General features: G+C 49.4%; 1 protein-coding gene across 4 annotated transcripts; it reads left to right on the forward strand.

Moving 5' to 3' along the window:
* The first annotated feature begins 176 nt into the window (after positions 1–176).
* On the forward strand, positions 177–26,275 carry LOC126539257 (acetylcholinesterase-like). Of its 4 annotated transcripts, XM_055075298.2 has the most exons (11): positions 178–703; positions 3,046–3,399; positions 5,567–5,837; positions 6,721–6,963; positions 7,282–7,601; positions 8,769–8,985; positions 10,810–11,034; positions 12,475–12,716; positions 20,511–20,691; positions 22,626–22,870; positions 24,258–24,501. In XM_055075298.2, exons 1-11 carry the CDS (start codon positions 495–497, stop codon positions 24,415–24,417), a joined length of 2,667 nt encoding a protein of 888 aa, XP_054931273.1. In that variant the 5' UTR covers positions 178–494; the 3' UTR covers positions 24,418–24,501. The 4 variants fall into 4 exon arrangements, with proteins under 4 accessions (XP_050041992.2, XP_054931273.1, XP_054931272.1 ...); XM_055075296.2 differs by lacking the exon at positions 22,626–22,870 and having other exon boundaries at positions 180–703; positions 24,258–26,275; XM_050186035.2 differs by lacking the exons at positions 20,511–20,691; positions 22,626–22,870; positions 24,258–24,501 and adding an exon at positions 15,118–15,540 and having other exon boundaries at positions 177–703.

The raw sequence follows: 26,275 nt of genomic DNA on the forward strand, positions 1-26,275 counted from the left end.
CGGAATTCATCAAAGCCTCTGCGACAAGCAGTGACTTAAACGTTCAGCTTTGTCACTTGAAAATGTGGGCATTGTTCGCACGACAAATTTCAGTGTCATAACCGGTTGCAATTGAAGTCAACGTAGCCTTCATTTACAGCTGCTAGCGTTGAATTTGTTTAGAATGGCGTGTTACGAGAGAATGAAATGCGAGCAGCGGAGCACGTGGCTTTCAGCGCATGCTGCGCCCTCTAACGGCATCCGCTGTGAACTGTTGCACTTGCTCAGTTAAGTCACGCGACTCGCGTCTTCGCATCCTCGACCGCCGCTCAGCTTATCACAATGTGTCGCGGTGGACGCTAGTGAGCAGATATATTTCTGCCTCTCGCGCAAGACAGCACGTCGATGTTCTGACGAGGGTCTTGGTAACCCTTACTGACACTGTAAACTCACGTTCTCTTGCGACTCGCTCTATTTTTTTTTTTTTTTTTTTGTCAACCATGCTGCGACTTTAAATGCTCAGTGAAGGTTACCGTCTGGTTTCAGCTGCTCGGACGGTGACATTGACAGACGTCAGTCTTAGCGCGGACACTGGGATTCGTCATCTGACCTCCGAAGAAATAGCAGGCCACAGCGAAGACAGCACCTCTGCTTCCGTGGTTGAGACGCACACCGAGAAAGGGACTGCCCACGCGAGGGTCACTAGAAATGGCGCCACGCGCAGGTCAGCGCTTTTGATTGATTGATTGATTGATTGATTGATTGATTGATTGATTGATTGATTGATTGATTGATTGATTGATTGATTGATTGATTGATTGATTGATTGGGAGCAGCATTCCGGGCAAGTTGGTAATCCATTGCTTAAATGATACTGCGCGACATAAAAAACGACACGTCCGTGTCGTTTTTTATGTCGCGCAATATCATTTAAGCAAGTGATTGATTGGGTCGGTCAGTCGGTCTTAACATCCCAAGGCAATACAGGAGCGATGAGAGACGCTGAATGCGAGACTTCTCTCACCATGTGTTTATTAACGAGCACCTTGACCTAAGTATCAAGTATTTTTTGCACTCTGTCCCCATGAGAACGCCGCCGCTGCGGCCGGTTATCGCGCCCGCGACATCATGTTCAGTGAGTAGACGTCATATAGCAACGTAGCTACCTCGGCAGACCAGACAGCATGTCTCGCGCATTGGAATCTCTGCGACAAGAGGTAATTTATAGGCGGGCACCTAGCGGGCACTTCTGGCTGCTACATTTTGGGTACGTGCCCGCTATTCTGGGGGGCTTAATTGCGACGTCTCGATGTCGGTTTGGGCGGTGAATTCGGGAATTCGACTGATGGCACGTTATTATCTGTTGAGTTAGCTTTATTCTCTTCAATCGCCTGCGCAGTTGCGAACGTTAGAGCGGTTTCATATAGGTCGTTTTGACGGATCGCGCACTTTATCTACAAGCTGACCTGCATTAAAGCGCTATCAGGTTTCAGAATGACAGTAAAACGTACGCGCTACCTGAGCCCTTTATAGCCCGCCGCCAGTTTGTTATAAAGTGCAACTCATGCCCGTATGGCAACAGTTGAAGACAGGAACGAATTGTCGTTTCTCAACATTGAGAGCTGCTCGATTGCGCAGCGATCATGGCAAGACGCAAACGTTTTTCTCACAACATTGCCATACAACTATCATAACGACAGCCGCGCAAAGAGAGACGGTGACACAGCGCAGGACAACGCGCTTATCGAGTGCAGAACACAGGTCAACGCGTCAACACAGGTCAACTGTGTTATACCCTGTGCGGGCCTTTCCTTGTCTTGTGCGTCGCCGTTCCTCTTAGGGCACATTCACACCGGCGACTTCAGGAGGTCGCGCGACCATTTGCGACTCGCAATCAAAAAGCGACCGAAGGCGACTGATGTTCACACCGGCAAGCCCGGCTGAGCGCGACCCGCAAGTCGCAATCCCGGAGATTATCGTTCTCAGCGAGAACTCTCGGAATCTACGCGGAATTTGAACGCGACGCCGGAGGAGGCCGGATGTAGACACACGAAAGATCACTTCCGGTGCGCCGCTGATTGGTTTATCAGTTTTGCGACCACGGTCGCGCGACTGAAAAATCGCACAGAGAGCGACTGGCCCAAAATGGTCGCTTTTCAAGAAAGGCGACCGTTTGCGACCATTTGCGACTGGTCGCTTTGCGACCAACTTGGTCGCGCGACCACTGTCAGTCGCCGGTGTGAATGAGCCCTTACACTGCCGTCATGATGAACGTCAGCCAACTTGCTAAGTTTATACCTTATCGCCGCGCTTAATTGTCCACTGAAAGGAGTGACTGACCTTTACGTTTCCGTGAAAGCACCCTCGGCCACTGTAACGCGATTATCGTGTCTCAATGCTATTTGTTTTCGCCCTCCGCCAGTGGTCCAAGCAGCGCTCGGCGCGTACGTAATCAATGGGATCGGCCGACCATGAACGGCGGGCGTCGAGAAATGGAATAGAATCGAGCAGATGGATTCCTTGCGTTATATCGGACCTGGTATTCCTTCCCTCTCAGCTGACTTTAGTCGACATGTTTGCACAGCGCCAAAGACCAGGACTCTAGGAAGAACACAACAAGCGCCCTGTGCGAATATGTCGATGTTGAATCTCCAACTCGCCCAAGCTTCCACCTTATCAAGTGACTTTAGTCACAATTGTGTGGCATAATCGTTGCTGTGTTATCACGTCCCAGCCGAGGACGCAACGATGGAGGTCGGCCGTAGCTGTATCTTCTCACGTCTCCCGTGGTTCCAGCCGATTTGCGACGACCCCTTCTGACACCCTGTCGTGTTTCCGCGACGAACGACACCGTCTTGAACACGAGCGGGAATGACCCCCCCCCAGCTTTATAGCTCCGAAGTATATATACATAAGTGTGCAGGTCACGCATGAGCAGGGCATCGCATCAGGGGCCGTGGCGTGACAAGAACTAAACACGATAACACGGCAACGATTGTGCCACAAACTGCATCTTTGTCGTTTTGTTTTCTTCTCATTTCGCGCACGTTCACCCGAACGACGCAGCTTGGCAGCGAGGTCACCTCTACGGACGGAGCGCTCGCGACCGACAACGCTGCTGTCCGGAGCCACCTCGCCGTCCACAGCGGATAGCGCAGCTTCCGTCGGGAGGAGGCCTCGCGAAGACGTTGCGAGCGAACCCAAGGAAGAGCCCAAGGTGGATGAACCCGAGCTGCAGCGCGCAGTTGAGTCGGGCATGGATCCCGGAGCCAAGCCGAAGATCGAGCCCCTCGTGCTGCCCAACTTAGAGCACAGGATGCTCGAGCCGTCGCTTCTTCCGCCGCGGTCGCCACCTGGACGCAGGGATCTGCACCAACCTCTGAAGATGCGTGACCTGAGGGACAGGCCCAAAGTTAAACGGCAAGCATCGTATCCTTTCTTTGGCATTCAGTGCAGTGGACCACGTCCGGAGCAAAGGAGATGGCGAGGTTTCTAGCGCAGAGGTAGTGACGATGGACAGGGCTTCAGAAATGATGAAGAAGAGCGCCACTAGAGGGCGACAGTGACGGATTCCTTATGCTGGGTCAGTTTTAGTGGTTTTTTTATGACCTTACTCAACATGCTCTTATAATTTGGACATTTATTATAGACCGTGCTGGGCAGCATCGAAGATGCCTGTATCTTAGATACTATCTTACATACTCTTTGGGTATCTTGTATCTGTATCATGATACGTCTGACAAGACGTTTATCAGTATCTGTATTTCCAATGCATGAAGTAATGTATCGTGTACCTTGAGATACAAGATACTAGGGGGGGGGGGGGGCTATCGCAACATGAACTCGGCTTCTCAAGCTGATACTGCTGCCACTAAGCCACCTGAATTTCCACGGGCTCTGAGTTTTCTATTGTCTGACTTTAAACAGGTAGGTTGACAATACTTCATGCTTAAATGTCATAGCTATTAGTGGTGCCGCCTGTATCGTGTTTCTACGTACTCGCTGTGGTTGTGTGATACGGAACCGCCTTTCTATTTTACGTATATATTTTTTAGCTCACACTTAAATTTCTTACTGTTACAAATCGCCAGGTAATCCGAGCTATAAGTGGCAGTAGTGTGAATAGCGGCGGTATCCTACGACGCTATGTGCCACTACAATACGTATGAAACGTTTTTTCGGCTGCACAAGTTTTCTCGTAGGAGAGAAATTGTAAAATGATTGCGCGTTAATGAATATGTCGCTAACAAACGCTTTACGCCAGCATATAAGTAGAATATGAAAGGTCATTGCAGCTTCATGTGCTCTCTGTATACGCGATGCGTCACAATAAAATGTCGCTACCAGCGTCATTGCAGGTGAAACTCCACAGCGGTATTTGCGCCATCGTGTAGAGGCTTCTTATTGACGCTCTTGTAATTAGATGGCGACCCGCTAGCCGGACGGCAAGCAAAGCACCGACTCCCATCAATTACAAAACCGACAGGCGAAAGCCGCTAGACAGCGTAGCATATAAAGAGCTTTCACGTTGAGCAGCTAAAGCAAACCCAGTAAATCGTTTCGGAATGAAAGTATTATACTTTGAACAAGGAAGACGAACGTTTCGAGATTTAACAGATATTTCATTCAGGTGAAGCAAGGTTAGTCCAAATTGAAAAATTTCTAAGCAAACATTTTTGCTTGTGAGCGTTTGCTGCTACGTTATACGGATCTGTAATAAGAAATTTGCGAATGTAGCGAAGTATCTTAATATTACAAATGAAAAGTATCGTATCGGCTACAATAATTGCGGTAGTATCTTGTATCTGTACCTCAAATCCTTGTTGCCCGATTATCTTGCATCGTATCATGATACAACTGCAAAATATGTTTGCCCAGCCCTGATTATCGGCTTCCTGTCATGAAGGATGTTCGAGATGACATCTACTCGTATTTCGTTACTCAATCTGAAATTTGCAGAAAAGTTGTGCGCCCACAACCCAAACTAAGCGTCGGTGACGATTGTGCTTCTGTTATTTCACGTGGGAGCTTGTCAGTGCTTCAGAAGGAGAAACAATACAGATGTTAGACTCAGGTTGTCTCAGCACCCATTTATGCAGCTTTTAAATAATTAAAGCTTAACTTTTATGAACAAATGACTGCGGGTCTGAAGGGGCGGCAAACTGGTATATAAGTACAAACCACTAAAGACTCAACTGGCAGCTGTTGGTAGTAAGCACCCGCCTACATAGTCTGTTTACTGACTGTCTCTCCGTCCGTCGGTCCGTTTGTGCAAGCACTACGGGTTATCACATTATCAGGAAACACGGACACAATAAAGATAACAAGGACAACACAAATACCGTTCTCGTTCTTCTTATCATGTCCATGATTCTTACGCCTGCCTCTCCGCATCTGTGAATCTTTACCAACTTGCTCAGCTTACCGTCTTTCTGTCATTTTGCGGCCATATATACCTGGGGCTTGGGACGGGGGCTCGCGTTGATCAGTGATGACGGCAACGCCACAAATGCCTCTTTGTATGACCATTCGGTAACCTTGGCGGTAGATCGACACACTCGTCTAAAAGCAGATGACCCCATCGCAGGTCTCTCTGCAACAGACTATTCGCGCCTGGCCTGACCGTCGTGTTGGTGCTCACCATAGCAGTTTTGAGTACGGCCCTCATGGAACACTGGTGGAACCGCGACCGACCGATGGTCAGGGGCTTGTTCGGCGCCGTGCGTGGGGAGAAGATTGTGGTCAGCGACCAGGGACGCCTGTGGACCGTGCACGCCTTCCTGGGCGTCCCTTTCGCCAAGGCGCCCCGAGGACCTCTGCGCTTCAAGCCGCCGCAACCGCTGGACACGCCACTTGGGGTGCGCGATGTTGAGGCTTTGTTTACCTTTTGGAAGGCGATCGCTTCATGTCATTCTGAACGTCGCGCGTTTTAGTAAGGTCACCAAATCTAAGTGGTTTCGGCCTTGGGCCAACCCTCTGGGCGAGAAATTGCCCGCAAGCGCCAAGTTCTGGCGACATCCCTACTGTATCTAAATAGCTGACAGGCGGTGGAAACCGCTCTCGTGCGCATTGTGTAGCAAGAATGCGCAGCTCTTGTGCCCGTGCCACGATGTCTGCAGTAGCCGCTCCTTAATTATCATAGTATCTAGGTCGAACACGACTTTCGACATAGCTGATTTTATCAACAAACTACATCTCAGCGCTGGAGCAACTGTTAATCGGATCTTTTTTATTCTCGCCTCTGGGCTCTTCATTCATCCCGAGAAACAAGTAGGTTCCTTTGGAGTTTAGAAAATTGTGCTTTCGACAGTAATAACCCAATACAAGAATCACAGTTACCGGCATGCCGTGTTCGCTTCGACCAATTTTCATTTGTCTAGGAAGTCGTCTTCGCGATTGGAGGTCCCCTGTAACAACTTTGCCTTGATCTCAAGCTGACCGTCACTCGCGAGATATTGTTGCCTTACCGGCTGGCTATTCGAAACCACTGTAGTCGTTTGCATGTTAATCTTCAAACCTCCGGTGTTATTTTTCTTTTATTCGGTTCATGAAAAATGGAATAGTTGAAGGAAAAGAAAAGCTACAAAAGTGGCTTAAAGGACCCCTGACCCTATTAGAATTTACCCTTAATGGGCTTCGTTACACTGTGGTCGTCTCGCACCTGCGGGATGGATCGATACGTGTCCAGTTCATAGCAATGGCCGTGCGTAACGGGGAGAGCGCGTTTCCTGTCGCATGCAGAGGGACGAGAGAGGAAACACCCTGGACAGCCTGGCCAAGCGGCCGCCCTGTCCGCAGCAGGACTTCTACCTCGGTCAGCAGTTGGTCAACACCGCCAACGGAAGTGAGGACTGCCTGCACGTCAACATCTGGGTGCCGGCTCGAAATTGCTCGCCCGATGCGGAGCCGAGCTCGTGCCGAGGAAAGACCGTGCTCTTCTTCCTCTACGGGGCGTCCTTCCAGAACGGCGGGAACAGCTTCGAGGTACGTGATCCAGCGCCAAAGTTGCCGGTGGCTTCGACACACCGATGAAGTTTAACAGCACGGAGGGGTGAGCTGTTTGGTACGGCATTACGTAAAGGCTCATCCACTCTTAAGATGAACACGCGAGCGGGGTGACCGCGCTTCGCCGAAGGTTCAGTACAGGGCACGCGTTGACGCAGGCCTTCGCCGGCGCAATGGCGCCTGGAGGCGTTGATTCCGGACGTCTGCTACACGCATGAAGAAGTTGCGTGTTCGTGGTACTTCTGCCCGGATCAACTGCGAGTGAATTATATTTCGAGTTGACGATCCCACTCGCAGCTCTACGACGGCCGTTACCTGTCCGCCCTGGGCGACCTGGTGGTGGTCGTACCGAACTACCGCGTCGGGGCGCTGGGCTTCCTCAGCGGCCCGTCGGCCAACACGTTGCCGGGCAACGTCGGCCTGCACGATCAGCGACTGGCGCTTTCGTGGACGCTGGCCAACATCGAACACTTCGGCGGCAACACGTCCCGCCTGGTCCTGGCGGGTCACGACGCCGGGGCGACGTCCCTGGGCTACCACCTTTTCAGCGGGGACTCCGGCTTCTGGACCCGCAGCGTCACTCGCTTCATCCTGCAGAGTGGGGGACCCTTCCACAGGTACCCACCGCGTTGGGTCAGAGTGAAGGGGCGCTCTGCCGTGCAGTGCGAGGTCGCTGGTTGGATACTTCGTCACGGCAGCCGCGCTCCGATGCGCGTGGAATGCGACAGAACTCGTGGGCTAATTAGGATTTAGCTCGTCGTTAAAGAACTTCAGGTGGTTGAAAAGAAGCCGGTGCACTGCGTGTGTTCCTTGGGGACGTTGAAGCTCGCCATTTGGTCTGATTTGGGCTTTAGCCCTTGCATGCAGCTAAAGGTCGCAGCCCGTTGATATCGACAACTTCTTTTTAAACTGTGTTTGTCATTATTAAACGGGTGCCCAGCACGAAAAATCTTCATTCAGAAAATAATGTTAAGTAATGGCTGTTTCTCACATAACATGGCTATTATACCTATGGCGATCAAGTTCTACAGAGCTACAGGTCGTCCTTCACGCTTACCAAGCGGGAACTCTCACCATGAACACTTGAAACAGTCTTCAAAGACACCCTTAATTAATACTGTATCTGTAGTGTATGGAATGTAAGCTTACATAGAGCAATAAGTCCACGAATTGCTTGCGCTCCCTCGAACTGGCACATATATAGAACCTATCTAGAGACTTATCCTTTCGAAATGCCCGTCGAAAGGTTGAACATATAATTGATAGATGCATGGCCTTGCCCATTATGGTGCAGAACATCTTGATGTTTTGGCACTTGCTCCGGCTCGCTCAGTCGTCTGTTGTGACGTAACTCGTAGCGCGGCGCGATGTAGCAGAACACCGAGCGAGCATATGGAGCGAGCGCGAAAACGCCACGATGTTCTGCTCCCACGTGACCATTTTCTTGGTCGCGACGTCATATACACCTTCTGGAAAAACGAAACCGAAGCGGGTCCGTACAAAAGATGTTACAGTAAATTGTGGAGGGCACTCCTGACTCCTCCCAGTAATTTTTGTACGTTTCGATGTGTAGGACTTTCATTTTATAGCCAGAAATGAAATGGTCGGAAGTGTCATGTCAATAACTCTTTTAAAAAATTTCCTAGGCTCAGACTACCCGCAAAGTATGCAAGCAACCCCAAAGGCTCTCCTCTCGTCGTGTGCAAAGTTGCCCGCACTATTACGTAATACAGGTGCCTCGTCGTTGCCCTGTAGGTTATAGCCCTAGTGCTGTTTTCTGCCAGGTACGGAGGTGATGGCGTCAAAGGTACCATTCGTCTGGCGACCGGTGTCCAATGCGTCGCTGACTTGGTGACCGAGGAGTCGCTGCGGTGCCTGCAGAACGCGCCCGTGGATGCGGTGGCCCGTAGCAAGATGGCGCCCACCTTCGTGCCCGTGTTCAAGAGGGCGCCACTGTCGAGGCCGCAAATGCGGTTGGCGCTGGAGACGCCGGCCTCAGAAGTATGCCTTCACTCATACGCCTATATATTGCAACAGAACCGCTTGTTGGCCTAGTTCGTGCTTGCTAAAACACGTTTTTTTTTTTGCTACAAGTTGAACACACACAAAAGGAAGGCACATATAGACAACACGGGTAACAACCGCCTATGCTGTCTATACGTGTCTTCCTTTTGTGTGTGTTTTAACTTGCGGCAAAAAAACATGTATTTTACCTATATATTAGAACGCATGCCTATAGTGCAGGCCATGCAAAACCTGTTGTGCACTCTCCACTTCATCGGTATGTTGTCAAGTTACAGCGCTTACAGGAGCTGAGGCGGCATTATATTTTTCCAATTCCATTCGATGCGTATACGGGCCCACTGAGTTCTATTGCTCCGACGGAATCGTCGCCAGCTGCGGGTAGAAGCGATACGGACACCGCTTATTCATAACGACAGACTGATTGGCTCGTTGGTATTTGCATTACGCGGAGTGCAGCGCAAACGCGCACGCAGGGAGTCATCGTCCTCAGTATCGTCTTCGTGTGCGCGATGCCTCACGCTTATTCCTAACGTGTTAATTCATACGCCTTTTTGCTTAGTAGTGACGTAGAGTTAGGATGTACAGTTAGGAGATAGCTGGGCGTGTTGGTTGTGTATAGTCTGGTGTGAAAGGCGCGAAGACGAAGCGCCCCCTTATCTGTAGGCGACCTGTGTTTACGTCCCTCTGTGCGTCGACGTCTTCGCGCCTTTCACGTCAGATAGTGACGCAGAGGTGCCATCAGGTGGCCGCATGGGTGTAGCAATGGCTCCAGCAACGTCCCAACGGGCAGCGTCGGATTCGAACGGGCTCCTAACAGTCGAGGAGCGTACATCTTTCGCACTCTTCACGTGCACCATCGCACGCGACATCGTACCAAGTGTTCTCGTTAAGTAGCAGTAGGTGTAGAGCCGGTACAACGGATCGCGTCCGGAGTCATGCAGTGTTTGTAGGCGGCTATAGATGCGATTTTTCAAAATATTATATCATATTTCCACAGCATCTCTCGGAGATATCGGATGCCGTGGTCCTAACAAGTTTCACCCGCTGAAAGCCGGACGCAACTGGAGAAACTCTGTCGTCACGACAAAAATCCTTGGCGACGTCGCGGGAGGCAAAGATTACGGCAACTTCTGTGGCCCATATATATATATATATATATATATATATATATATATATATATATTCTTAGTTTTTTTTAAGGAAAAAGGAAAGGCAGGCGCCATTAAGTTTAAAATGTTGCATCAACGTGCTCGGTTCTGTCCTTACCGTATACCAGGATCAGACTTCACCGCAGGAATGAGCTAGGAGACCAGGCCTGGATGGTGAAAGCATGAGAGATAAGAATACCTTTATTTACAGTACAAACATATGTGGAGTCTCGGGACTACTCTGGAGCTAGGCTACTATGGAGCTAATCCAGTTTTTCACAAGCCACCTCCAGGCGACAGCGCCTCCTACTTGCGGAACCCATGCTGTTCTCCCAGGACGCAGCCTTCCCGGAATATGGGTGCATGCATGGATGAGTGGGTGCCCACACGAGTGAGTGCTTGCCCGCATGGGTGACGTGGGTGCAAACAGTGCCACGCTGGCGCACAAAAGGTGTCTCTGCAGTTCGGTCTTGCTTAGAGTCTTGCTTCGAAGGCGTCTCGGAGGGCTGCGCCCATCAAGCACCGAGCAGCCGGTCATGAGTCGCTCCTTCCAGCAATTGCCGAATCGGTCGGCGACGCTGTGGCACTCGGCTGAGCTGACAGAAGATCGCAACCGTACCTTAAGCACTGTAACGTTCCACCACGCACGCAGGCGTCCGGGCCCCAGGGCAAGCAGTTCCTGCTGGGCAGAGTGCAGAACGAGGGCTCCTACCCGTGGTTCGTCGAGCAGCAGCGCACCGGCTCCGGCGATCCCCAGCAGCTCGCCGCGCTGCTGATCGGACAGGACAACCTCGATCGCTGGCAGAACGCCACGGGCGTCGTGCTCGATCCGACCGTCGCCGACGAGTCGTACCAGGAGGCCGTAGGGGACGTCCTGGTGAGCGCCGTTATGGACAGCTAGCTCTTCTTCATTTCCGAGGTCGCGCTTCCGGCGGACCACTGCGCGTACAAAACTCATTTCTTGCGATAGCGGTTATGGGCACCCAGAGTTTGCTGCGACTCTTTCATCTATCGCACCAGTATCACTGACGTCAGCCGCTAGGGCTGCTCGAGTACGACCACTGCTTCGCGATGAGCATTCCCAAGCGTCATCAGAGATCTGAATCTGAGTCATTCCAAATTAGGTTTCTACGCTGGCTAGACAGTGTGTTCTGGCGCTTCTTTCCATTCTGGAATAGGGACCCTTCAAACATTCTTTTTTATTGTTGTCTCTGTTTCTGTGTGCGCTATTCCTTTGGTCGACAAAGGAATAGCGCACACAGAAACAGAGACAACAATAAAAAAGAATGAAGAAACTCCCCTGTATTTCTCTAAGTATGCGTAAGCATACCCCCAAATTTCGGTTGGCCCATCCCCAAAATGAATTTGGCCCACCCCTCAAATGAACTAGGCGCAACCTAAATTTAGGTCTCTGTTTCTGTGTGCGCTATTCCTTTGTCGACCAGTGGTCTCTAGGGCCCCATTCTAAATATTGGAGAGGGTTGAGTGCCAGGTGTGGATTACCAAAGTTTTACTGATTTCTGAGTAGACCCTGAATAACTAAGTGCTAAAATACAATATTAAATCTTCATGTTTTGTTCTGACAAACATTTTTAGCATGGTTGTCACGACAGTAAGCAATTACATTAGTAGAGAGCAGGGGTAAATATGCGCACGGCATCCTTGTATGACGCACATAGAAAGTGATACAGTAAATGCGCATATCTATATAAACCCGATGCGTAGGTCTTATTTATTTATTTCCCCTTTTTCTTTATCGCCGTCGATTGTACATTTTCATTCGTTCCAATTAAAATTTCCTTGTTACCTAAGATGTCTTCCTCTGTCACACTTGCTTGCACACCATGCGTCCAAGTCCAAACGCGGCCACAGCCTGTATGAAGAGGCCTCTATAGGCCGGTTGCCGCTAACAGAGCAGCAGCGTTTCGAGGCCCAGTCTTGGAAGCCCTCCGGGAGCCACATTTGGACCGCCGCACGGCGGCATGCCGTGGCGTGGGGGTCGTTATGAGGGGTTAGAATGGCCACACTACGCGGCCTCTGTCGGAGACGCCTTCACTTGTTCCACTTCTCCAGCCGTGCCTTCTCCTTCGTCCCCACAGAAAGTTGGGCTCGAGCATATGTAGTGCTTTATTTTTCATTCATGGCCTGACGTGTATACTTTAGTAGAGTCTTCATAGGTAGCGTATAGGAGGATGAGGAGGATGATGAAAAGGGAGGAGGGAAAGATAGGGAGGTCAACCAGACGCACGTCCGGTTTGCTACCCGACACAGGGGAAGGGGTAGCGTATATATATGCCTGGCCGCCTTCCTTCCGTAGGAGGCGTGTCCAATGTCCCAGCTGGCCGAGCAGCTGCACGCGTGGAAGAACCGCGTGTACGCCTACGTGCTGGCATACCGGCCCACGTACTCCAGCTGGACGGACGAGACCGAGGCCGTCCACTTCGAGGACGTGGAGCTGGTGTTCGGCGTGCCGCTCAGGCCCGGCGCGCCCTCTGGCGAGCTCGACAAGCAGTGGTCCAGGACCATGATACGCGTGTGGTCCACGTTCGCGCGCACGGGGTGAGCAATGTGCACGCAGTGTCCACCACGCAGGTACCCCACGGGTCTGTCTAAACTTTCTAGAGGCAATACCATTCCTAACGCGGAAGACTTCTCTCTCCTCCAAGATTTCGGCTGTCCATATCTTATAACGTACTCTGGAAGATCTAGTGCATTCATTCTGTCCAACACTATTGAATGCTCGACACTGTCATAAGCTTTAGCGTGACCAGTGCAGCACACTACCCGTGGCGCCGGGAGAGATGAATTCGACTCTCTATGTCTGCGTGCGCGCACCAGGTGAACAAGCTTGGTCTAAAACCAATTTGGAAAGGACTCGGCAGTTCTCTGGTGTTCACGAACTTGCTGACTTTTCATGATTTTCGATTAGCTTAACAAGGTTTTACGTTAATGAAGTATAGGCCGAATGTACTCCAGTATATAGACCGTTTTTTCGTAGGCGCCGCCATATTGTGAACGCAGTGGCGCCGCCTATGAGCAGCGCCATACTGGCTTGGGTGAAAGCGGTCTTTTGCATGGCAGGTATACGCGCGGCGGTAGGTTCTGGCGTTTGTTTTCGCGGTCGTGCGGTCCGTTTAGTATGACGTGCGTCTTCTACGTGGTAAACGGTTCTGTGAGACGTGCTGAAGTGCTTTAAAGCGTCATGGCCGGAATTTTCGCTGAGCGTTGAGGTGGACGGAACACGCAGCGCGATGGTGTGCGCGCATATTTGAGCCTAAAATGAGCCTCGGAGATCAATTGTGTATTTCTGAATGCTCCAATCACTAATGTGACCTTTTTGCAATATTATCCTCTATTTCTAAGCTGCGGTTTAGAAGCCATGAAACATACGCGACGATCGTAACAGCGTGGGTACCGTTCTGCTACGATAGGAGCTGTGCTGTTGTACTTTGACAAGCGTTCAAACTGTTCGCTGCGGGTTACATTGCGTGACTACTTGGTTGGATGGATGAGGTTTCCACCCATGAATAAAATAGTTTTGGCTAGTAATAGCAGCATACCTTACAGTCTGAATTAAGCTTGTCCAGCAAAGCGACCGTTTACGAACTGCGCGAGCGTCCTAAGCAGTAGTAGGTGCTGGATTACAGATATTTTTGTTCAATATAGCGCATGATCCAAGCATACGGCATCAGCGGTTATATATTTATAAACGTTGTGCGGCGTTAGCCCGTTTTCTCTTGCTTTTTAGAGAAAGAGGATGATAACCGATTATTTTTTTTTCGGTTGTGTTCGTTCAGTTCTCTTCGACGCACTCAAAGTATTACGGAAATTTTGCGCTCAAAAATAGCCATCGCATTCTTTTTATGCGAACCCTCTCATATATTATGGCTGTACACAGGCCAAAAAGGCAATGCCGAAGCACACAGCTTATATATGTATCGTGCTGGCTCACCAACCGCAGTGATCGCTGTGTTGAGCAAAGCCATGGGCCTCATGCAGCAAGGCTAGCGTAGACATATAAGGTAATTTCAAGCATACTAGACTTGAAATGCGTGAGAACGATGCCAGTGTATCACTAATATTTGATAGCGCCTGCCGCTCAGGTGTTTCGTGGTTGCCTTGGGTTGGCCGTGCACGAGCATGCGCTCTTATGTTTTATGTTTTACTCCCTACGCCAATCGATCAGATAGTGAGCTGATTTACCATTTAATGCTGGTAATACAGAGACGCCGGTTTTCTTTGTTGAATTAAAATCGATATAAGCAAAATATTAAAGAACACATACACGCACCGCGACTGATAATGCGCGTACACCGCGGCTGATTATGCGCGTCACATTTTTGCGCCCCCAAGACATATTTCTGCCTACAGTAGTTACCGATGCACCGAAAGGCTTCCCTGACGACCTTATATAAACGAACATGGCGTAAATTTCGCAAAGTACGATCTAAAACATCTCGAAATCGTTCCGCAGCACGCGACAGCAATACTTTCAAGCAGCGCTGCGCCGGATCGCCCAAGCCAGAGAGGAGGAAATGCTCTCCGCGCGCCCTATCCTCCTCGCCCGATGAAACGGTCTATATCAGCTGCCTTGATTTTTGAGCAATAATATTACTTTAGCGAGTTTCCATTGCAACGGCATCCAAGCCCTCTCCATGCATGGAATGGTTAACAAGAGCCACCAAGTTATCAGGATAGTCCTGATACGTTGCGGAAGACTAGAAGACGCCCTTTTCATTCTCGTCCGTGATTGTTGCGCGTCTTTCACAACAGTTGTCATCTGCTTATCTACTTCTTCCTCTTAACGTCAACTAGAACATCGGCGTAGTACCCTTCAAATGTGTGTTTAAGCTAATGAGCTGAATTGAACTGAATTTGCCCTCTTCGCAACGCTGACGTCTAGTATAAACGCACGCAGCTTGCGTCATATTCATGGGGTGTCGGCGCGGACTGCTCGCAGGAAGCCACCCACTCTGAAGACCTCCAAGTGGCCAGCGTACGACTCGCTCCGGCTCACCACCATGAAGCTGGGACCGAGGGGAGTGACCGGGCAGCGAGACCCAAAGTGGCAGCGCTGTCGGGCGCTGCGCGATTCTGGCGCTGTGTCGTCTCCGTCTTCATGGTGGTCGTCTTCGTCGTCGTCGTCGTCATCGTTTTCGTCTTTTTCGTCCTCTTGAGGGACGACGCACCGCCATCGCGCCCTGACCAGCCAGCATTGCTGAAGCGCTCCCCACGCTTTCCTTTCGTTATTCTTTTCTTCACAGTTCCAATCGAAAGTTCACGGACTCCGCGAACTTGCGGCGTCCTCTCTGCTGGAGCTTTATTCCTTATTTTGCGCAATTGCATTTTTCACGTAGAGATTAAACATCGATTCCATTTAGAACCGTTCTTCCGATGGCATGGCTTTCGAGCAACACGCGTAGACTGGATTGACAGGGATGCAGATGATTAGATATGGAGTGATTTGAATTGAGGCATTTGCAAACATACAGGGGTATGCGCGCCGACGTCATCGAGATGGCTTTATTGTTGTGGAGCCAGCACGGGGGAAAGCTGAGCGTTATCTGGATCAGCTTATCTCTAGCAGAACTTTACGAGTTGTGAATGGGACAATAGGACGTACTTGACATGACGTCACGTGAATACTGCCAATAGGATGCAGTTTGCTGACGCAGGATATATATAGGTCGACTGAATATCGCTGGGCGGAACCTTCGTCCCATTGGTATACAGGTAGAAGCATATTCGTGGTGCAAGAGTTCAAAAATAATTTTGATGAATATGATTTCAATAAACTGGTAATTTGAACTTGTGTGAATTAAAAATTACGTGATATAAACTCTCTTGTAGCTACGTAATATGCAATGCAAAACACAATACAAAAGAAGGAAAAGCATATTGAATTCATTTTGTCTCTCATAGAAAATTGCAGAGGGCATCACAAATACTCCTGCGGCGAAAACGTAGTTCGGTAGCAGCAAAGGAAAGGACCACCGGGAGAGCCCGGGCGGGCGGACGCGGTCGCCCGGAGTAGAACCCCCTCCCCCCGGAGCCTCGCTCGACGGTAGACGGCGCGTTTCCTCCCCGCTTCCCTCCTTTGCGTGCGCGAGACTGAGCCACGATCGCCGGCCCACTTTCGCACGCTTTCACTCGCACGTACAGCATACGGCGCGCGGCGACAATTTTATCGTCCTTGGACTTTATAAGGAACCTCACGGCGACGCCGACGGCGGAAATGCGCCTGTAGTGTCCATATAATTGCTATCGCAATACAAGGAATGTTGTAGCCCGTTTCACGACCGATCCCCCCGGAGTGGGTTGCGCCAAGTCATTGAGGAACAACAGCAATATTCGTGGTTTGTATGCGGCGGCGGTGAAGTGCTAGGCCAAACGCGTTAAGAAATGAGAAAAAAAATGTGAATAAAATAAAGTTAGCAGGGACGATAAAAGGGGACATGGGACACTTACAAATTATGTTTATTGGAACCATCGGATTAGTTTCCTCAGGCTCCGTCCACCAATTGCAATCGGTGAAGCATGTCGATTATTTCGAATTCATTTCTAAGCAAAGCTGCGATGGTATTGTTGCACGTATGCATAAACATTCCGGTAATTGAAGTAGCCATCTAGGAACTCGCATACGCCAACGTTAGTACTCCTTCAGAGTACCCTATTACAACTCAACAGTGGCTTGTATGAACTCGCATACAAGAATAAGTGAGGGACAGCGAGCAAGGTACTGGCCACATTATGGTTTCATTTGGAGCTTTGACTCTCGGGTGTACAGTAGCGATATTGTTAGCGCCGCCGCCCAGGAATTCATTGTTGATTCCAAGCGACTGCACAGTTAAAACTATAGGGTGTTTCAGCGAACACATTCACTTATTTGTAAAAATTGCCTGTGGCAAATAGCACAATTCTACTCCTTGAGCCGGTGTACTCGCAGAGGCGGACATTACATTGAAATGCATAATCGACAAATTAACAAAAAAGCACGAATTAGGTTTTTAACTAATTACCGTATGTCATATATTGCAATTTACAATTTCTAGCCGGGGAGTTCGCAAGGTGGATGCACTTGAAACGAATTATCAGGATGACACCAGTTTCGAGATATTAATTGCCGAACTTCTTGGGAAAATGCATTGACGTTCCAGTTACTTTTGTGCTTCAATGTATAAAACGACGCTTTCTTAAGAAAGTAAGTGCGTCGACAGTTCGTTTCAGTTACTTTTGTGCTTCAGTGTATAAAACAACGTTTTGTTAAGAAAGTAAGTGGAACGGCACTTCATTTTTACCGTAAGGCTGACGGCGCATATCTCGTAAATGGCGTCATCCACACAATTCTTTTCAAGTGGATATGCCTTGCAGTCTCACCCGCTGGAATTTGTAAATTGCAATATCTGCGAAAAGGCAATTAGTTAAAAACTTAATTAGTGAGTTTTTGTTAATTATTCGGTTATGAATTTCAATATTTTTTTTTTTTTTGTAAGTAATGTCCGCCTTTTTGAGTAAACGAGCTCCGGGCCTAGAATCATGCTGTCTGTCTAAGCCAACTTTTTCAAAAAGTTGAAAGATTTTGCTGAAACACCCTGTATTTGTGTCATTAATATTTTTTTTCAGTGCATTTCAATTGAAATGCACTGAATTCGTCACTTGCTTTCTTGTATCTGTAAAATTTATCCTTTCTTTATTTGTTTATTTGGAAAACCAATTTAATTTTGTAATCAATATAGCTTTATCCACCCGAGTCCTGGCCAATCCGCCATAATGGTTTTGAAGCACAGGTGCAAAGAGAATAAACAAAAATTGTCGCTATATTCTCTGCCTTCTTGGGTTGGATATAACTGTTACAGATTTTCTCTCCTTGGGTGCCTCGACTCTTGGGCACAGCGACTAGAACGTCTGTGCGGCCATATAAGATTTTCTTGTATGGTCACCGTATTTTGAACTCTAAATTCAGAATTTAAAGTTTCATCTTCTTTCCGCCAAACTGAGTTCGATTTCTTTTATTATTATTAATTTGTTTCCCATCCTTCAGAAATGTTCCTCCAGTCAATATCTTTTTTTTTTTTATTCTGTCCTACTTTTCTAAAATTGTTTTCTTATTTATCGCATTTATTATTTGATTTCGAGCTACCCGGTTCTCGGTCATGCCCCCAGAGTGGGTATGTGCCACCCAATTCGAGGCTCCGCATACACATCTGGGACGGGGAACAGACGAAGACGAAGCTAACGATTGTCCAGGGGCCGTCGAACTCCTTAATTATTTTTTTTTCCCTCTACGTAGCATGACAATCTACTGAACCGTTTCGACTTTCCCTCGCCTAAATTCATGTAACAAAATTTTAGATCCTTACCCCCATTTTCTGAACACATAAGTAAAGTCTGCCCGACTCTTGGCCAATCCCCGCGAGTGGGTAAGCGCCAATCTCATCAAGGACATCATCATCATCATCATCATCATCATCATCATTCTACCGGCATTCACATCGACCTCTCTGCAGCTGTACAGCCTAGCACTACAGGGCTGGTCTGTGCGTTGGTCTATGTGACGGTCTTCGTGCTGGTCTCTGTGTTGGCGGCCACGAGCTGCGTCTCACCTCGCGGCTTGGAAATTCCCGCCCAGGTTCAAGCTCGCCGCTGGGAACTGCAGTCTAGAGATTGAGTCATCTGTACTCGTTGTTCTGGGAACTGTATGGCTGACGAGACACCGAAAGAAGACTCCAAGAGCAGGCAGCTAAGTGAATCGGAGAAGGATGATACCGGTACGTCGAAGCGAGAGCACGGTACATGTTTATTGATCATGTTTATCATGTACCTGTTTATCACACGATCATGTACATCATCATGTACATGTTTATCGAAAAGGCCCTGATCCGCGGGATCGTAGTCTAACCAGGGTTGTGATTGTGTCTCGTCCGTGCGTCGTTGTACGACGAGGGTCGGTGTAGCGCAGCATGGTAACGTAAAACAGAGCTGGCAGGTTTATCTCCGACAAATATAGAACCGGCAAGTCGGTGTGGCCGTAAATAAAAAAGAAAAGTGTTCTCCCGCCTTTGGAAAATCGCCGCTTATTCTCGCGTCTGTGCATGTTGCACAAGTACGTGTATAGAAATAGGCCTTCGCCCCCTGCCACTTAGCACTCCACTGCGCATGTCTAGACGTTTGTATAATCGTGTGAGTTTTTTAACGCATTTTTCGGACGTACAAAAGCTTTCGACCCATTCTCACTCCCGCGCGCCATATAGCTCTGGAATGAACTTGCTAATTGGATTGCGTCATTAACAAGTTCTGTTTCTTTCCATTGCATGAGCACGCATGTAGCTTGCACTGCTAGGAGAATTCATGTATATTTTGCTACCATGCTAGCATTCTCTTTTATATGTACTTCTTATGTTTTTTGTATGCATCTGCATGTATTTCTGTTGTAGTCAAGAGTTCGACGAAAGTTCGTCTGGTCAGGTAACATGATGGTGAAGAAATTGCGGTCACTGACCAAGTCAGGGTGAAAATAACACAGAGACATTTCGGGACGTAGTTTCGCACAAGCTCCGCGGTCGTGCGACCGCTCGTGCAGGGTCTATACCCGACCATGCCCCTCAGCCTGAACACTCCTTCCATGGGCCGGGGCTACATGAACAGCATGGCGAGGTTCCTCGGCTGCCATTCGGGCGATCCCAGCGAACTGTTGTCTTGTCTGAAGGAGGCCCCCCAGGAACAGCTGCTCAAGGCAGCGCGCCACATCGACATCCCTCTAAGGTTCGTGCCGACCCGCTTCGAAGGGTACAGGTACGTACGCAAGTACCCTGGTCCGTGAACAGTGGCCGCGCAGATTCATTTTCAATGTCTTTATATGCCAGTCACTATTTTTTGCGGCCAACTACTGCGCACGACTTCCATCTATCGTTCCACATATCGCGGTATCAATGGAGCACCGAGCGTTAGAGGTCACCCAGTTGAACTTTCGACAGCCGATCGCACAGTTGCAAGGCAGAAGTGGGTATCGTTTCGCATTCGGTGCGCTTTCGCATGAGGCAAAGTACGTAGCGCCGCCGAGAGCGCCATCTCGTTCTCATAAAGCAAACTACTCCGCTAAAAAGGCCTAATGTGAGACACCGAGACGTGCCCCAGCGTCTCCGAGCGACGCCGTATTCGACACGCTGCGGAACTCTGCATGCTTCGTAAGACGCTCCTTTTTGTCGCCTAACAACCACAAATTCACCCTACATAACAAGGAACACCAAATCAGGTTGTATTAGCTGCTTTCCCTTTCTTCAATTTTGCGCTCAAACCGCTGCAATATGTTGGGGCAGTCCCAACAGTATGTGTCGCCGCTGTGTAATACTGCAGGGTAGGGGACATCTCGGACCACGACGTCTGGAAGTTCGACGCCGGCGTCGACATCATCCTAGGCAGCGCCCTGTCCCTGGGCGAGGAGTTCAACGACGAGTACCTGCTTCCCTACTCCGCTAGCCTCAAGAGTGCCTACGACCCGGAGCACTTCCTTCGGAGTGTCTGCTTCTTCCTCAAGGTTCTCGCTTCCCTGACCTTATAGCTTGTGCCAGAGTCCTTCCATGTGGAAGGACTCTGCTTGTGCTGAGGATTCTTGACGGCGCCTTGAAGGTTTTTGCACAAGCCGCTCAGTCCACTCTCTGCCTTAGTTGCGATACACGGTAGCAGAAGTGGTGTCCTCAGACCCGCAGTGGCCACAACAACAACTATTTGATCCTGTGCTTGTCAAACTGCGCTTTACATTTCACCGTGTGGCCGTGCCTAGCGTCCTAGCACAAAACCATGCATACGATTAGCCTTATATCAAGCTCTCTCTCTCTCTGTGTGCGTGCGTGCGTGCGTGCGTGCGTGTGTGCGTGTGTGTGTGTGTGTGTGTGTGCACGCGCAGAGAGAGAGTACAAACATCCTAATTTGGGCGCACCGCTTTCCGGGCATCCCCGCTGTCAGCAAGCCTTCCATTGCTCTTTCGCAAAAACAGTTATGTTTAAGATGGCGGGGGTTCAGAAAGTTGGCAACAAAGTACAGGATAATCAAAAATGGTAAATAGACAAGTAGGAGTCATCATAAAAAAATGTAGTGAGAGATACAGAGACCGCCGGTTGGATGCAAAGAATAGAAAGAAAAAAGACCATGAAGATTTACAAGAATGAGAGGTGTTGAAATTTTTACTCTGCATACAGAACCGTGGAGGTAGCGCGGGTCTGGCGGTTTGGAGCTTGACCAGCACGGAGGGGCTCACGACAGAGACGCGACGCGAGTAACAAATAAATTTTAATTACATCGTTACGGAGCGGTCGGCTTTACGAGCTTCTGGACGGAGAGCGGCGCACATTCTATAGCTTGTGCTCAACGCTGCTGAAGGCTCAAGTCTGTTGGCGGGGCCGTCCATTTATAGAGTCTGGAACGCCCTCGCTCAGGAGGAGGAGGAGAGAGAACGCTCTGCACGCTTGCGGGCGCCGCTCGGTACACGGAAGCCAGTGCAGGGCATTGTCTAAACACAAACACGTGCACACGCACGTGCACACGCACTCGTGCATTCACAAACGCGCGCGCCCACACACGCACACGTTTAGGCTATTTGTGGAAAAAAAGCAGGGAAGAGATTGATGCGGCCGAATCCGTTCCAGGCATATAGGTAGCGGTACAGGGTATGTGGAGAAGTCTTGAGTTAGAAAAAAAAGAAAGGTTAAGATGTATACACAAATGCTGGAATGAAAAGTATGTATAGCATACCTGATTAAATCGTGCAGGCTATAGGTGGCTATTTGCCACCGCCCCGTTTCAAAGGGGATGACACCATGTCATCATCGGAGGGAGAGTCAATGTTCTCAAGGAAGGTCGTCTCCTGGCAGCATATAGCATGGCATGGCGACGCAGCATTTCAGTTTACGGGATCGGGCAGCGCGCGCGCCGTGCAATCTCGGAGGCCATATTCTCCGTCTTCTCTAATAATGAACCAGTTCGAAAAAGAATCTTACGGTACATAACGCCCTCTAGACGGCACTTCGCAACTTCCACTGTTTAAGCCAAACTTTCAGGGCCGGACGAGGGGCCCCGGTCTGTGGTACGCCCTTTCATTCCCACAAAGACCATTTTCAAGCTTATAAACAGGCTTCCCAAAAGACTTCTGGTTAAGCCCTCTGGAACAACGCAAGTTACAATAGCCTATAAATTTACAGAACCCTCCAGCTGGCATCAGTCTTGCTGTGATGTTGGAATGTTTTACAAGTGAATTTTATTCTTCAGTGCAAAAAAGAAAGCCCATACATGAGATCGACACCTGCCGCACTTTCTTTATATCTGAACATATCTAGACTATGTGCCTACAGTAAACTATGCGCAAAATACTTCCGTTTTCTTGGCTAACTTGACTATCAGAAATGCATGACCGGAAGCTTTCTGGGGTCATGAATGCGCTGCTGCCACAGCGTGGACAAAAAAGGTCTCACGCAGGAGCGAGCCTGCACCATCAGGGGCGGTGCGAACCGCACGGATGTGGCGCATTCCGTGAATGGTGTGACGGAGCAGCAGCTGGAAGAAGACATGGGCCACCTGTGGACGACGTGTGCCTCGCGCGCCATGACCAACGTGGCGGTCCTCAAGAACGCCACCGTCCGCCACTACGCGACCGCCACCTCCGACGGTCTGTTCGACCCTCCGCTCACGCTCGCCGACGTCGCCGCATTCCTCAAGACAGGGTTAGCACGCCGCGGAAATAGAGCCCGCGGTTACGCTTCTCGGGAACCTCTGTCGTGGCCACGCACGTCTCAGAACAAAGACGTGCTTTGAGGTCAGCTGTGCCCGCCGCCGTGGTGACTAATTGGTGGCCTTATATATATAGGTCAACTTCATCGCCTTGATAATCGCCCTTTCAGTGTAGGACGCGCCGTTTTCTTGCAGTTCACTTAATTTTTACAGCGAGGTTGTTAAGGGCTAGTTCCCTCAGGATCGTGTCTGTGTGTCTACACAAAACTATCATCATCAGGTTAGGCTCCAGCGTCGTCGTCATCTTCCAGAGCAGGCGCGAACGTGCTTGTGCCACTGCTCCCGCTTTCGTCGCCGCCATTAATTAATTAATTGACACGATGACGTAACCAATTTTACAGCGAATTACAGCGAAGCTGTTAAAGGCTAGTTCACCAGGACTGTGTCCTAGCTTCTGCAGACACAACTCCCCATGCGTGAGCCGATCCCGAAGATAGTGCAATACCGGGCCGACCCGCGGCGGAGGTGCAGTTCGCCAGTAAGGCGCCCAAATACACAGTTTCGCCTGTCAACCTTCTTCACAAAGTGCAAGGGCATTGATTTTCTTTAATACTTCCATTATGCAGTCGTTGCTTTAGGACGTCGAAGTTCACCGATCGATCGATTAGTGAAGCTACATCGTTTTTCGGTACTGCAGTGGCGTAACCAGCTGCGATGGCACAATGAGCGCGTGTCCCCCCGCCATCCCCTCCCCCGAAATTTCTGTGGCAGCATGCAGCCTTCCGATCCCCCCCTCTACCGTTCCTCCCCCTCCCCAGTCACGTGGGTACTCTCCCCTTACTCCCCCCCCCCCCCAAAAAAAAAAAAAAACATTCCGGCTACGCCAGTGCCATACTGAAGCAAGGCCTGATTGATGCTCAATTGCTATGCTGATGCGGCATCAACCAAACCCTCGTTCAATGCGAAGCTATGTAAAGCCACGGCCGCTGAATATATATATATATATATATATATATATATATATATATATATATATATATATATATATATATATATATATATATATATATATATTCCAAAAGGTTCGTCGTGTCTTTCTTTCCTGCACACACATTATATATATATATATATATATATATATATATATATATATATATATATATATATATATATATATATATATATATATATATATATATAGTGTGTGTGTGTGTGTAAAGCTTATTTCTAAACTGCGCCGTGGTGAATCCAGAACCTTTCTGGACGCCCTTCCGCCTGGCGGTGCAGCATTTCTTCGCTTTTGTCTTCTTTGTATACGTAATAGTATAACTCCGGTAAATTTTAACGGATCGCTTCGTGTTTTTTCTTTCTTTCTTTCAGTGCAGTGCCGCCTCTGAAAAGCGGCCTTCCGTGGCGGGTGTACGAGCGAGACGGTGTCTCGCGCAGCGCCCTGTGGCCAAACTCCAGCGAGGAGACCATCGGGGAGGCCGCCAACGAGATATGCAGCAGGACGCGGGCGTTCGCCCAATATTTGTACTGAACGTTGCTGCGATGCCGAGGAACGCAGCCGCGTTTATCGGCTTCGCAGGTAGCCATCGTGCTTGTGCATGTTATGGGGACCGTCGTTTGCAAATGATAGTAGACGCCACGCAAGCTCAAGGAACTATGGGGAAAATGTTAGATTTATATATAACTAATCCAATTCCGGAAACGCTCCCTGTAGTTCTCAAGACGGAACGAGATGTCCGGGGTCCTCTCTATAGTCCGGTGCAAGGTTTTGTTGTTGTGTTGTTGATGTTCCTAATACATAGATTTCAGAATGCGTTCAACATTGCAGTTTCCGATAGCTCGCGCGAGCTTGCGTGTGTGTACGTGTGTGCGGGCTGGTATATCTCAGGGCCCAGGTCGGTGAGCGTCTCTTGGGGATCCCGTGGATCTCTGGTAGCTCCACGGGGATCGGGACTGGTGGTTTCTGGAGGGTTGCTGGTTACTCTGCGCAGAGCTAATTGTATGAGGGAAGAAACAGTCCGAAAGGAAAATCGTTTTGAATTAAAAACAACCACAGTTTGATTTCATTCAACAGAAATGATATTCCTAATCGATATTATATACGTGTAGCGAGGAAATAAAAGGCAACTTTCTTTTAGTTTATCATCAACAATAAATGCCTTCTTTTCAGCACCCGCTAAAGGGGGCGTTCACGCCGCTATCAAATGCAATGCAATGCAGCTCTTCGAAGGCGTGCGCGCACGTAAAGTTCACCTGCTACTATACGCCGCCCCCCCCCCCCCCCCGCCTATCCCCTCCCTCGCACGTTGTGTTGGTTTGCTTGTTGAAGTTTGCCTCACTTCTGGTGACGCGATGCTTGCGAGTTGTTTCATCGTTGTCCAACTTGTTCAGTCGAGAGTAGTGAGCTAAGGCTGCCAGATAATTGTTTACTTTAGCTGACTTCGTGTGGCTGTGCTGGCCGACGGGCCTGGCGTTTTTGGCGTGCTATTCACTTCAAATTTATTGGCATACGAAGATATCGCTGCAGACTGCGCGTTATCCTTCATCTTTACGCTGCTCCATCGCACTTGTCTCACTGAAGACGTTGAAAGCGGAGTGTGGCGGAGCGCTAAGCAAGGAAACTCCGTGCAGTTTTTACAGCGAAGCTCTATATGGCTAGCCGATTCGTCTGTCCGTCGCCTGTACGTCGAAAACACCTCCGGCGCAAACCCATGCGCATGCCCGAAAAGAGGCGGGCGATTGGCTACGCTAGTAGTGACGTCGTTGCTCTCAGTCGCAGCTGAGTGCGCGCAGCAGCAGTTTCTCTCCGGCTCCGAAATGCGTAGGCTAGGCGTCATACGTACTCCTTCGGAGCAGGCAGCTTTCTATCAACAACGCCCCGAACATAACCGGGAACGAGCTCGTCTACGCCATGCCTATGCTGAAGCCCGGGCACAAGAACAGACTCGTGAAGCCGAGCGCAAGCAGCAACTGCATACCGAGTATCCGGCAGCCTACCAAGCTGTCGTTTAATGAACCGTCGGGATTATTAACCGGGACCGGGGCCGCACGTTTCAGCTTCGTTGGTTAGTCACCTGTACGGAGTGCTTGGGCGCTGATTTTTTGTTCATTCTTCGTAATACAAACTCTGTGCGCACTGCAGGCAGGAAAATTGGTAGGGTCAAATGCGTTTTGAATGATAATAGGGAGCAGCGCTGTCTTGTGTGATTGTTTCATAAATACACGGTTTTGCAAAGAATTTTGAGTGCTTCTAGGATTCTGTGGGTAGCTTTGGCTTATATTTCAGTATTTTGACTGAGTGTTGGCTATTGCACCATTTTTTTTTTCATATTCGCTCACGTATATTGGCTTTTATTTCTACGCTAATAAAAGTGAAACGGCGTTTGGAA

Source organism: Dermacentor andersoni, chromosome 11 (assembly GCF_023375885.2).
Source record: "Dermacentor andersoni chromosome 11, qqDerAnde1_hic_scaffold, whole genome shotgun sequence".
In the NCBI taxonomy this organism is placed as follows: Eukaryota; Metazoa; Arthropoda; class Arachnida; order Ixodida; family Ixodidae; genus Dermacentor; species Dermacentor andersoni.